We start from the raw sequence: 11675 nt of genomic DNA on the forward strand, positions 1-11675 counted from the left end.
ACTTCTAGGCTTTCAACTGTTTTCCATTTTCCCTTATCTTCCTTTCATACTGTTCTACATACATCATGAGATTTCAGTTGTAATTTTCTCTCTTCTAATTCTAGTTGTCTTTCTGGGTCGTTTTGTGGGGTTTTAATTTTTGGTGTTTTAATTTTGTATGAATAAATTGTGAAAGGAAAGAGAAGTTCAGAATTGCATGATGGTAACTTAGTGTGCATACTTAAATTGCAGTGTGTACATAATGTCCATACCTGTGTATGAACCGTTTTTCCTGGCCTGATCTGTTGTTCCACTGTGTTCCCACTACCCATTTATTTATAGAAAGTTTTAAAGTCAGGAATTGTAGCACTTCTTAAAAGCAAATAAGCAGATAGATATCATTTTCTTCTTGAAATCCTTACTGTAGCCTTAATCAGTTGTTTTTTCCCACTCAATTTCTTGATTGTATGGATAGTATCTATTGCTGCAGGAAGGTATTGCTAAGTGGCAATAAAGTGTGACTTGGGAAAAAAAAAACAAACTTTTTTGTTATATAAAATTATATTCAATTTAAAAAAAACACTTTTTGTTATATAAAACTACATTCAATTAAAAAAAAAAACCACGAACTTTTTGTTATATAAAATGATGTCCAATAAAAAAAAACACACAATGTTTTGTGGTATAAAATTATATCCAATAACTGAATTCCAATTGTTTCTTTTTTCTTTTTTTCTCCCTGGAATACAGGGCTAAACATGAAATAGAACGTCAAGAGTTTATGTTCTTATTAACTGCTGGTGTGGGTCTCAAGAATAAATACAAGAATCCAGATCCATCTTGGCTACCAGACAAGAGCTGGGATGAGTTATGTCGTGCCAGTGAAATCCCAGCTTTGAAAGAACTGAGGTACAGTAAAGTGACATTAACTGTACTTAATTGATTTTGACCAAGTTACATTTAATATGCTGAGAAGAAATATTGATGAGTGGAGTTTTTCCTGAAACAAGAAAAGCCAAAAATTGATGCAGTCATCCCATAGTCTTCCAGAAGTGAAGCAGTGCTAAATGCAGGAGGAAGCAGAGCTTACTGTCAAGTTAAAAGCTCTCAGGTTAAGTCTTGTGTGTTTGCAACAGCACGATTGCAAAAGATCTTCATTCAGCTGTAGGATTGGTTTTTGGTGTAGATGAGGATTGTGAGTTACAGCTTGTTTTGTCTATCATAATCCAACCTATAGAACTGCTTTTTGATAAACCAAACTCCAGGTATTTACAGTAATTGTAAATGCTTTCTCCTGTAGGAGTAATATCACTGAAAATATAGGTGAATGGCAAAAAATTTATGATAGCAAAGAGCCACAAAGCTTTCCATTACCAGAACCACTGAATAAAGCATTAAATGAATTACAGAAGATGATAATTCTCCGGTGCTTAAGGCCAGACAAGGTAAAATCAAATGTCATTGTGAGTTTATAGACCGTTGTAGAACTTGTAGCACAGTTTGCAATACTTGTTAAAATAACCAATCTGTTTTTCACTGTATTTTATCAGGAAAATAAATGCTATTCTTATTTTTTCAGTTGAGCAGTTCACACATCAGAAGCATCATCTGAGATCTTCTGTGCGGTGTGCTTTTGCAGTTTTCAGAGTGTACACATCATTCTAGTTTCCTTCAAATGCTCATTTGTGTTTTGTCTATTCTTTGGTGCACCTGTGCAATATGTTAGCAAGAAGAAATACAGAGTATCCAGAGCTGTGTGCTTTTATGCCAGGGCTTGCAAGGTGAAGAGGGATGAAATATGTTCAACAGTTAAATAAGACTGTTAACACTTTCTGCCTCTGCCTTATTTCACTTACAATTGTATGTAATTTAGGAACAATCAGTGTTAGGAATTAAAGTACATATTGCACTTGCTTATTAGTAAACATTAATGTAATTGTAATTAATTCTAGGGAGAAAAATGCTCATCTTCCTCATTAGGTAAAGAATGAATTAAAGTCTGAATTATAATTCACTTTTATTCATATGAGATATTTTACTTTTTATGTGCCAAAAGCTTTTTTATTATCTCTGGGAGGAAAGAGAAAAGATGGCAGAGGTGTCAAAATGAGCTGAAACCTTCACTTGTGAAACATTCAGCAAAACTGCCAAGTAGAGATGAGTCTTTCTAGGCATTTTTTCAGAAATTTAGCTGAGTGCAGTTAACTCTAGTTTTTAGAGTGCAGTGCACACTGAAGAGTTGATGGTCTCTATTTAATCCTTTACCAGATCGGTCCAGCTATAACAACATTTGTAACTGAGAAACTGGGGAAGAAATTTGTAGAGCCGCCACCTTTTGATCTAACAAAAAGTTACTCAGATTCAAATTCCACAATCCCTCTCATATTTGTGCTGTCTCCAGGAGCAGATCCCATGTCCAGTAAGTATGCACGGAAGGTGAGAACAGAAGCTGAGTACAACCTTGCAGATTTGTTCTTCAACAGATAGTGATTATTCTGTTCTTTGTGCAAGTAGATTTGAGTGCATAAAGTCCTACTGGTAGAATTCTATTCTTCCTAAAAATGGGAATGCTATTTTAAATGATTAAGTACTTATGTTCTACTTCAAAGTCATACCTTCATGCTGTATGTACATTTAAATAAATATTTATTGACTTCTTTTTCCAAGACATCTTTTTGATGAAGAAATACTAAAATCTTGTGCTTTCTGTTCAAGGCCTTCTGAAATTTGCAAATGACAAAGAGATGGTCGGAAGTAAATTTCAGTCCATCTCATTAGGACAAGGACAAGGACCTATTGCTACAAAAATGATTCAGGAAGGAATGGAGGAAGGAGCCTGGGTTTGTTTGCAAAACTGTCATTTAGCTGTTTCTTGGATGCCAATGCTGGAGAAAATATGTGAAGAGTTTAGCAGTGAAAAATGTCATCCATTCTTCAGACTATGGCTTACAAGTTACCCTTCCCCAAAGGTACATGTGTTGACAAACATTCTTTATTTATGGAAAAGTTGGTGAAGTTTTAACCTGAACTTTCATATTGCCAAATGAACTGATAATGTGGAACTTCTCTAAAATAACTGGAGCCTGTTGAAGTGATAATTTAACCATTTAAAATTATTTCTAACCATTACAGTATCAATCTTGCTTTGTAATATTTTAATATTGTGATGTCTGATGCTTTGCATAGTAGTGAATGGAACTGCATTTTGCCAGCATGTATAATTAAGAATTTTTGATGTTGTCTATAAGATTTTGTTTCACATAAATTCTAAAATTTGATTTTGCAGCATACATACAGGAGGGTGCAGAATACCACAAAAACACTTTAAAATAAAGGTTTAAATAATAGTTAAAGATAAGGTGTTAAATTTCTGTCTAAGTATTTTCTTAAGCTTTAATTTGATATTTAGAATGTGACTTCTCACAGTTGTTAATACAGCAAACACAACATAATAATATATTTTCATAACAATAGAACATCTACTCCATACTTTCTGAATGTAATCTTGCTATATTTTAATTTCTAGTTTCCAGTTACCATTCTACAAAATGGAGTAAAGATGACAAATGAACCTCCTACTGGCCTCCGACTAAATCTTCTTCAGTCATTTCTTTCTGATCCTATTTCTGATCCAGTATTCTTCTCTGGGTGCCCTGAAAAGGAGCTGGTACTTTTCTCTTGATCTCTTGACTGTTTGTTTGTGTGTGTGTGTGTGTGTTGTGCTTTTTTATTTGTTTATGATTTGGTTGTATCCATTGAAAAAAACAAAACAAAACAATTTCTCTCCAGTGAATATCATAATCTATAGTGATGGTGAGTTTAGATTTTGGAATGATACCATGATACTGTTCTAAATAGAAGCATGTCTGAAGCCAAAGCTTCCTTGTAAAAGTGCAAAATTGGGATAAATATTAGGAGAAGCATTATCATTGTTGAGATGCTAAGCACTCAGATCCTTTTCTTGCTATCAGGGATCAGTGCTGCAGTGCTGCCCATGTCTCTTACTGATAAGTGAGGAACCACTTAGGTAGTCCTTACCTGTGAAAGAAGTGAAAAAACACTGGGATTACTTAGGGATGAGTATTGTAATCATTGTAGCTATAAGTGGATTCATTTAAGGACTTACATTAAACAGTACAACTATTTTATGTATTTGTCTAGTTAGGTTTAAAAATAAATATAATGTTTGTATTGTGATGAAGTCAGCCTCCTTTCACATAGAAGGAAAAAACAGTATATGAAGCAACAGTTTAATATTTTCATTGGTGACATGGACTGAGCACACTCTCTGCAATTGGTGCAGTTGATGCACAGAGGGAAGGGATGCCATCCAGGGGGCTGTTGACAGGCTTGAAAGATGGATTCATGCAAACATCATGCAGTTCAACAAGGCAAGATAATGAATAGATTGAGAACAGTCCTGCAGAGAAAGACTTTGGTGTTCTAGTTGAAACATGAGCCATCAATGTGAAGTTGCAGCCCAGCAAACCAATTGTATTCTGGTCTGCATCAAAAGAAGAAAGACCAGCAAGTCAAGCAAGGTGGTTCTCCTGCTCTGTTCTACCCTTTACTAAGATGTCACCTAAGTACTGTGTCCAGCCCTGGTGCCCTCAGCAGAGAGATGTGGGCATGTCAGTCCGAGCAGGAGCTGAAGAGGGCCGCAGAAATGACCAGAGGGCTGAAACAGTTCTGCTGTGAAGAAAGGCAGAGGGAATTGGGGTTGCTTAGCCTAAAGAGAGAGGGCTGTGTAGAAACCTTCCAGTACATAGAGGAAAGATGAGAGATTCTTTACTAGGGTTTGTAGTGACAGGAAAAGGGTAATGGATATGGAGAGTGGAAATCGGATGGTTTGTTCTTGGTAGAAATTACTCAACAGCATGAGCACATAAGTCAGATAATGATACTTTTCTGTTTTGTTTTTCTCAAAGGTATGGGAGAAACTACTCTTTGGAGTCTGTTTTTTTCATGCTCTTGTTCAGGAGAGAAGAAAATTTGGGCCCCTTGGTTGGAATATACCCTATGGGTTTAATGAATCAGACTTGCGAATTAGTATCAGACAACTGCAGGTAAAATATTGTTGTCTTGATTTAATAATCTCTGATGTTTATGGACCATAGGAATGAGATTGATAGTCATATCAGTCTGTACGTGTACACTCGTGTTGTATCAAATGTTCACAGAATTTCAGACTTCCATGAATTTACAAAGGCAAGGAATGTCAATCCTATAAATATTTTCAATATCTTCAGTGGCAAGTGAGATAAAATAAACGTTTGTTCTTCACCAGACTCTGTGAACCAAGGTCTTACGGATTGTAGGAAGTGTATATGAGTGCAGTAACATTTGAATTGTCATATATGAGAGCTCATTGTCCTCTAAGTGACACTGAGTCACTGTCAGGCATCTGTTATGGTGGCTTTTGTGGTTAGTAATAGGAATTTTGTTTTTATGTGTATACTGCTAATTAACAGAGCCTCTGTAAATGGCAGCTTTGCCTGCACTGCAGCTTTCAAGCCTTCACTCTGTAGGTCATACTGGTGTTCTAAAGATATTTCAAGTCTCTCTTCTGTTTCAGTTATTCATAAATGAGTATCAGCATGTTCCATTTGAAGCAGTATCTTACCTGACTGGTGAGTGCAATTATGGAGGTCGAGTGACAGATGACTGGGACAGACGTTTACTGCTGACAATGCTGGATGACTTTTATAATCCTGAAATAATTGAAAATCCCCGTTACACTTTCTCTCCCAGTGGAAAGTATTATGCTCCACCAAAAGGCACATATGAGGACTACATTGAATTTATTAAGGTAAAAATTAGCGAAAAAAAGCCAAAACTGACATAACAATGATCGGCAAGAATGCAACCCTTAAAAGCTTCTCTGCATTAAGAAATCAGTTTTGCAGCATGTTTTAACTGTGTGCTCGGATTCTTGCCTGACATACTTGTATGATTCTTACCATGGTCAAGTATGTGTTTCTGTTAGGAGCAAGTAATCAATAAGAAGAAAAACCCAGTGAGTGTATTTGGGAAATGCTTGGGGATGGCTTTCTACATGTGAGATGATTGCTATCACCAGTACTACTGTCTGCAGATAGCCATCACTGAAGTTCTTATCCACCTTCAGTTGAAGTCAGGAGTAGTTTTTCACCCAGATTCTTAAATAAGCTTTGGGTTTGATTCTCAGTCTGTTGCTTTGTCTCATGCAGATGTTTGCTGTATTTTGCCCTAGAGTCTTCCCTTCAGTCAGCACCCAGAGGTATTTGGTTTGCATGAAAATGTGGATATTTCAAAAGATCTTCAGCAAATCAAGGTCCTCTTTGAATCTCTGCTTTTAACTCAAGGGGGAGACATTCAGGGAACTTCTTCTGGAGGTGGTGACAGCACTCTGTATGAAATTGCAGATGACATTCTCAGCAAGGTATTGTAGTTATACTAATGACTCCAATTCATCTTTTTACCAAAAAAAATTCTTTAACCAAAATCTTCACTGTGAAACTGACTTAACATTGGAGGAGAAATTCTACTGGAGGGAATTTATGAACATGTGAACTTCTTTGGCTGAAAGGGCTGCAGCTGAATTTCATTTGAAATTAATTTTAGTATATAGATAAGTGATAGGAGAAAGCACATCAAACTCAACTTGGAAAAATAGTTGATTCATTCATCTGAACAAGTTTAAAATAAATTTAAAATGGAAATGTATACTTTTTTCATGATCAGAAAAATTCTTGGTAATTTTCAGAAGATAAGCATCACTTAATTTTTTTTCTTTTTCTATGTGGATTAAGCTACTAGATACTGTAGTGATGAGAAACTCATCAGAATGCTGTGTTACTCCATAGTTTTTCACATCTGCGTGCTTTTAATGTAACTCCAGTCTATAATGATATGTGGAATGACTTCTAAACATGTTGATATTTGCAGCTTCCAAATGATTTTGACATTGAAGGTTGCCTAGCTAAATATCCTGTGAGATATGAAGAAAGTATGAACACTGTGTTGGTGCAAGAAATGGAAAGATTTAACAAGTAAGAGCGTAATCTTTTATTTTTTTCATTTATTTTGTTCCCTTCTACTTGTCTGCAGTGGTATCTGTATTCCAAGTACAATTCACCTCTGTGGAAATTTGGAATGTGGAGTACCTTTAGGGAGAAATGCTTGATGGAATAAGAAGAGGAGGTAGCTGCGAGTCTCTTTCCTCTTGTTTCCATGTATTTATTCTTACCTTTACCTGTTCCTCCTTTCTTTCTTCCTTATTTTTCTTTCTCCTCTGTTGTCTCTATTCTTCTGTTCATCTCTCCCACCAAATTTTCTCTCAAAATTGTATTAATAATCTGTGCCTTAATGCTCAAAGTTTTCTTTTGTTTCAGATCAAGAGTTTTTCCTTCGTGTAGTAAACAGTGTGTTGTACATTTGCAGTTCTTACCACACAATAGAGAGTTTGTCAGATGTTAAAATTAAAATTGTATTAAACTGTTCCTACTTGTAAAAAAACAACCAAACAAAAAGCCACAAACCAGCAGAACTCTGTAACTTTAAATGTGTGCCTAACTACAGGTACATAACAGTTACAGAAGTTCTGTAGACATTCCATTATCTTCCATTGTCCATATTTTTTAATTTCTACTCTTTCAGTGATTATGTGGTATCTTGCAGATCATGAAATTCTTAATGATAATTCTGTTTTTCTATTCTAGTTTGCTCCGAACCATTCGTATTACACTAACTAACTTGAAGAAAGCCATTAAAGGTTTGGTTGTTATGGATGCTGAACTGGAGGCTCTGTGTGGCAGTCTGCTTATTGGAAAAGTTCCTGAGAATTGGGCTAAACAGTCCTACCCTAGTCTAAAACCATTAGGGAGCTATATTCTTGATTTCCTGCAGAGGCTGAAATTTTTACAGGTAATTCTACAAGAAGCAGAATTACTACTTATTTAATCTATATTTCCAAATAATTTGCCTTTATTTTAAAGCAGTATTGACAAAGAAATGATGGATATTGCTAGATTTTTAAAATACAGTTATGTAGAAAGTTATCCAAGGACATTCAATTTGTCTGTTTTTGTTTATTGAATGCATCGTTTTCCTCTTTTTAGGATTGGTATGAATTAGGGAAGCCCACAGTTTTTTGGCTGTCAGGATTCTATTTTACTCAAGCATTTTTAACTGGAGCCATGCAAAACTATGCTAGGAAGTACAGAATCCCCATTGACCTTCTGGGATATGAATTTCAGGTACAGATAAATTATAATTATATATTTTATTATTCTGGGACCTGGTAATGCCATAGGAATCAGTAAGTGAACCCTTACTGGGATGTTCATTTTGCATGTCATGCACTGGAAGGCAGACATTTAATTATTTGGTAAGGTAAATAGTATCTGTAAAAGAGAGAGAGAAACTGGTTCTATCTGTTGGACCTGGACCTCCACTTGAAACAAAAACAGCCTACAAGGTAAACATTTATGTGTGTGATTAAAGCCTTTGTAACCTGCAGTAAAGGTAACTAACAGACCACAGAAAGCTGCTGTCTTTATGATTTTCTGTAATAGCAGTGCCCAAAGGAAGGTTTTACTACGTTGCTTTCATTGTAGATTGATTTTTTGAAAACTGGCTATTAGTTTAATACCCACAAAAACAAATAGCTGTGGAAGCTTCTTAATACATAGCACTTATTTTTTTTATAGGTTATTCCTCAGGATACTGCTGATACTGCACCAGAAGATGGTGTTTATATCCATGGATTATTTTTAGATGGAGCTCGCTGGGACAGAACCAAGTCAGTAACAAAATATATTAAGTACAGTTTTACTAAGCTTTCTTAGCTGCTCAGATAAAATTTAAGTTTAAGTGTTACTTTACATACTGTGTTAGTAGCACACTTGAAAATATTTTAATTCTTCTTTTGGCCTCAAGATAAGAAAATAAAAGTGGCTTTTTAAATTACTGTTCTGCTGGAAATGTTGTGATGTGCTGATCTGCCGTTTCATACGGTTGTCTGGCAGCCTCAGCTGCAGGTGTATTTCACGCACAGACTCAATTTGTTTTTTTTGTTTGTTTGTTTTGGATTGTTTGGTGGCTGTCCTGAGTCATCTTTGATCCTTTCCTATTCTTCTTTTCTTCCCTACATGAGTGCTCCACCTGCTGAATAAGTGCCATTCTTGATGACTTATTTGATTGCAGTAGTTTTACAGAAAGCTGGACTTCCCTCAGAACAATTGTACTCCTGTGACTATGTGGTTACTCATAAGCTGGAAACACAATTTAAAGTTCACTGTTGGATGGAAGGCGGTTTATGTGTGGAAAATGAAAAGCACGCAGAAAAGCAACGTTCAGCCACAAATAACTATTTGGTTGCTTTCTGTCACCAGGGGAATATTAGCTGAGCAGTATCCCAAATTACTCTTTGATATGATGCCAATCATCTGGATAAAGCCAAGTAAGTACTGAAGACCAATGCTCCCATCCTCACCGAAGTACCCAGATGTACACAGAATTCATGTGCACCTGACCTTTGGCTCTAATATAAAAAATTGTGTTTGCTGTGTTGACTCATTCAGTCTCATCTCACTCAGGCAGTCGGCCTGTCCATCTCTTCACAGGTGTTTGTAGTTATGCAATTGACCAACTGCCTACTTAAGTTAACTATTATAAATATGTGTAGTTGCTTCCCAGTCTGGTTCTCAACAAAGATACAACCTTGGTAGGAAAACTAAATGGTCTTTGAATTTCTGCCTCTTCTCAAGTTGAGGAGACGCTTAAGCAAGACGTTATGTTGCAGCTGTTGCAACTTAGCTGTGAGTAGGTAATTGGCAGTTATACAAAGCTTCTACCTTTTCTGCCTGTACATTCCATTGAATGAATCTGTTCTCAGAAGTGCATGATTTTAAACCAGATTTTTTTGCAAGCTGCATGTAAGCAGTCTAGGTATACAAGAATCATTGAATCTCCAGGGATTTGTATTGCAGTTATGTTCTGTGGCTGCAGGACCAGAATTCGTATTGAAATATTAATTTCAAGATATTGTGTTTCAGCTGTAATCCCAAGATGAAAGCAGAATGCTTTATTTGTGCAGACCTGCTGATCTGTATGTGGTTTTGAATAATTACAGAGTTGGTAGAATCACAGAAAAACATCGATTCTTGAAATCTAATTGTAATTAAATTACTTTTCGTTTGTTCTTAAAACTGAAGAAATCACAAAAGAAAACAACAGAAAAAGCTAAATATTATGGGGCACACAAAACAATTTCGCAATCTTTATTTAGCATTAGGAATGTTGCTGTAAGTACTTAACAATTATATGTAGGTTATGTCCCCATTAGTGTATCTGCTCTACACAGCATATTGCTGTTTTTTTTTCTTCTTTGAAGCTGCCAAATCAGATGTCAAGAAGTGTAACGCGTATATTTGCCCGCTGTACAAGACGAGCGAGCGTAAAGGAGTCCTGTCTACCACTGGGCATTCCACTAACTTCGTCATTGCTTTGACACTCAATACGGATCAGCCAGTCCAGCACTGGATCAAGCGAGGTGTTGCGTTGCTCTGCCAGCTGGATGACTGATCCCGCGTGGTTCAGATAAGATACAAATGTCACAGGATACTTTCCTTTTTATTTGCTCACAGAAGTGCAGCATGCTTTTTGCAGGCAACTTCTGTAGTTGTGGGGTTTGTTTGCTTTTTTTTTTTTTTTTTTAAATCTTAAAAGGGGGTGTGTTTCTGATCCCCAGTATTTTGCCTTAAATAAGTATGTGTTATTATCAGCACCCTTACAAACTGCAAAAGATGCAGGTAGGATTTTAGCCTCTGGTAACAGTCTTAATGTGTAAACAATTTTATGCATTGCACAAATACTACAAAATATATCTTAATGAGAAACAAAAAATGGTCTGTGCTTTCTTTGAGATACCACGAAAGTTCATTGGTTGGAATGCATGAAGAGTGCTGAGTCCTGTGAGCGGAAACCCGGCACACAGGAAGCGTGGGGATTTTTGTGCTGTGTTTCGCACAGCCTGTGCTCTGTCACAACAGTGAAAATTGCAATACAGTAAATTGTTGAACTGTCTGTAATAGGCACTTCCAAGTCCCTTCCTTGCTCAACAAATCCATCTTTTCAAGATATAGTTCAGATTTTTTGATTTACTGTTTTTTTTTCTTTTCTAAATTGTTTCCATTACAGAGAAATGATCGAAATCTCCCTTATTACCACTTGCCTGAAATGTTATTTCTTCTTTTTTTTGTTGCTCCCATGAGGCACTCCAATTTCAGATCCTTCAAGGATTTTGCAATTTAGTTTTCTTAAAAAAATAGTAATAATAATAATTACTCAAACATTTTTCCTTAGATCTCCTCTACTGAAGAATTAGTTCTAGGAGTGAATTAAGCACAGAAAACCCATCTTTCCCATTATATCTAGGCAGCTTCATCCACCATTGCTTTGCTAACTGTGTATTACAGTTATAAGCAGTTTGGGGTGTTCATTTCTGAAACTTTGCTTTTTCCTTTAAAGACTGTATTATCTTTTGTTTGCTTTTCTGTTTATAATAGAATGTAAATTGTGATTTGGCAACCAGAAGCTCATAGTAATTTTCGTAGGGTACTCTCTTGATTTTTGCTTATTTATACTTTCATTTTTATGTAGTTTTCTTTATATACTGCCCTATATTTTTCTTAAAGAAGCTGCTGACAGTGTCT

At 35.9% G+C, this 11675-nt stretch overlaps 1 protein-coding gene across 1 annotated transcript in view; it reads left to right on the plus strand.

Moving 5' to 3' along the window:
* The window catches only part of DNAH12 (dynein axonemal heavy chain 12), a 63570-nt gene extending 52412 nt beyond the window's left edge, over positions 1–11158 (plus strand). Inside the window, exons 61-74 of the mRNA XM_042823490.1 lie at positions 730–888; positions 1280–1424; positions 2248–2398; positions 2695–2948; positions 3506–3646; positions 4908–5045; positions 5555–5788; positions 6212–6400; positions 6907–7010; positions 7680–7884; positions 8079–8216; positions 8670–8761; positions 9354–9421; positions 10355–11158. Coding sequence (XP_042679424.1) covers positions 730–888; positions 1280–1424; positions 2248–2398; positions 2695–2948; positions 3506–3646; positions 4908–5045; positions 5555–5788; positions 6212–6400; positions 6907–7010; positions 7680–7884; positions 8079–8216; positions 8670–8761; positions 9354–9421; positions 10355–10545 — 2209 coding nt within the window. The 3' untranslated portion in view covers positions 10546–11158. The remainder of the gene's footprint in view (positions 1–729; positions 889–1279; positions 1425–2247; positions 2399–2694; positions 2949–3505; positions 3647–4907; positions 5046–5554; positions 5789–6211; positions 6401–6906; positions 7011–7679; positions 7885–8078; positions 8217–8669; positions 8762–9353; positions 9422–10354) is intronic.
* The last annotated feature ends 517 nt before the right edge of the window (positions 11159–11675 follow it).

The sequence above is a fragment of the Centrocercus urophasianus genome, unplaced genomic scaffold (assembly GCF_019232065.1).
Source record: "Centrocercus urophasianus isolate 14NV4802_14NV808 unplaced genomic scaffold, USGS_Curo_1.0 seq_22, whole genome shotgun sequence".
In the NCBI taxonomy this organism is placed as follows: Eukaryota; Metazoa; Chordata; class Aves; order Galliformes; family Phasianidae; genus Centrocercus; species Centrocercus urophasianus.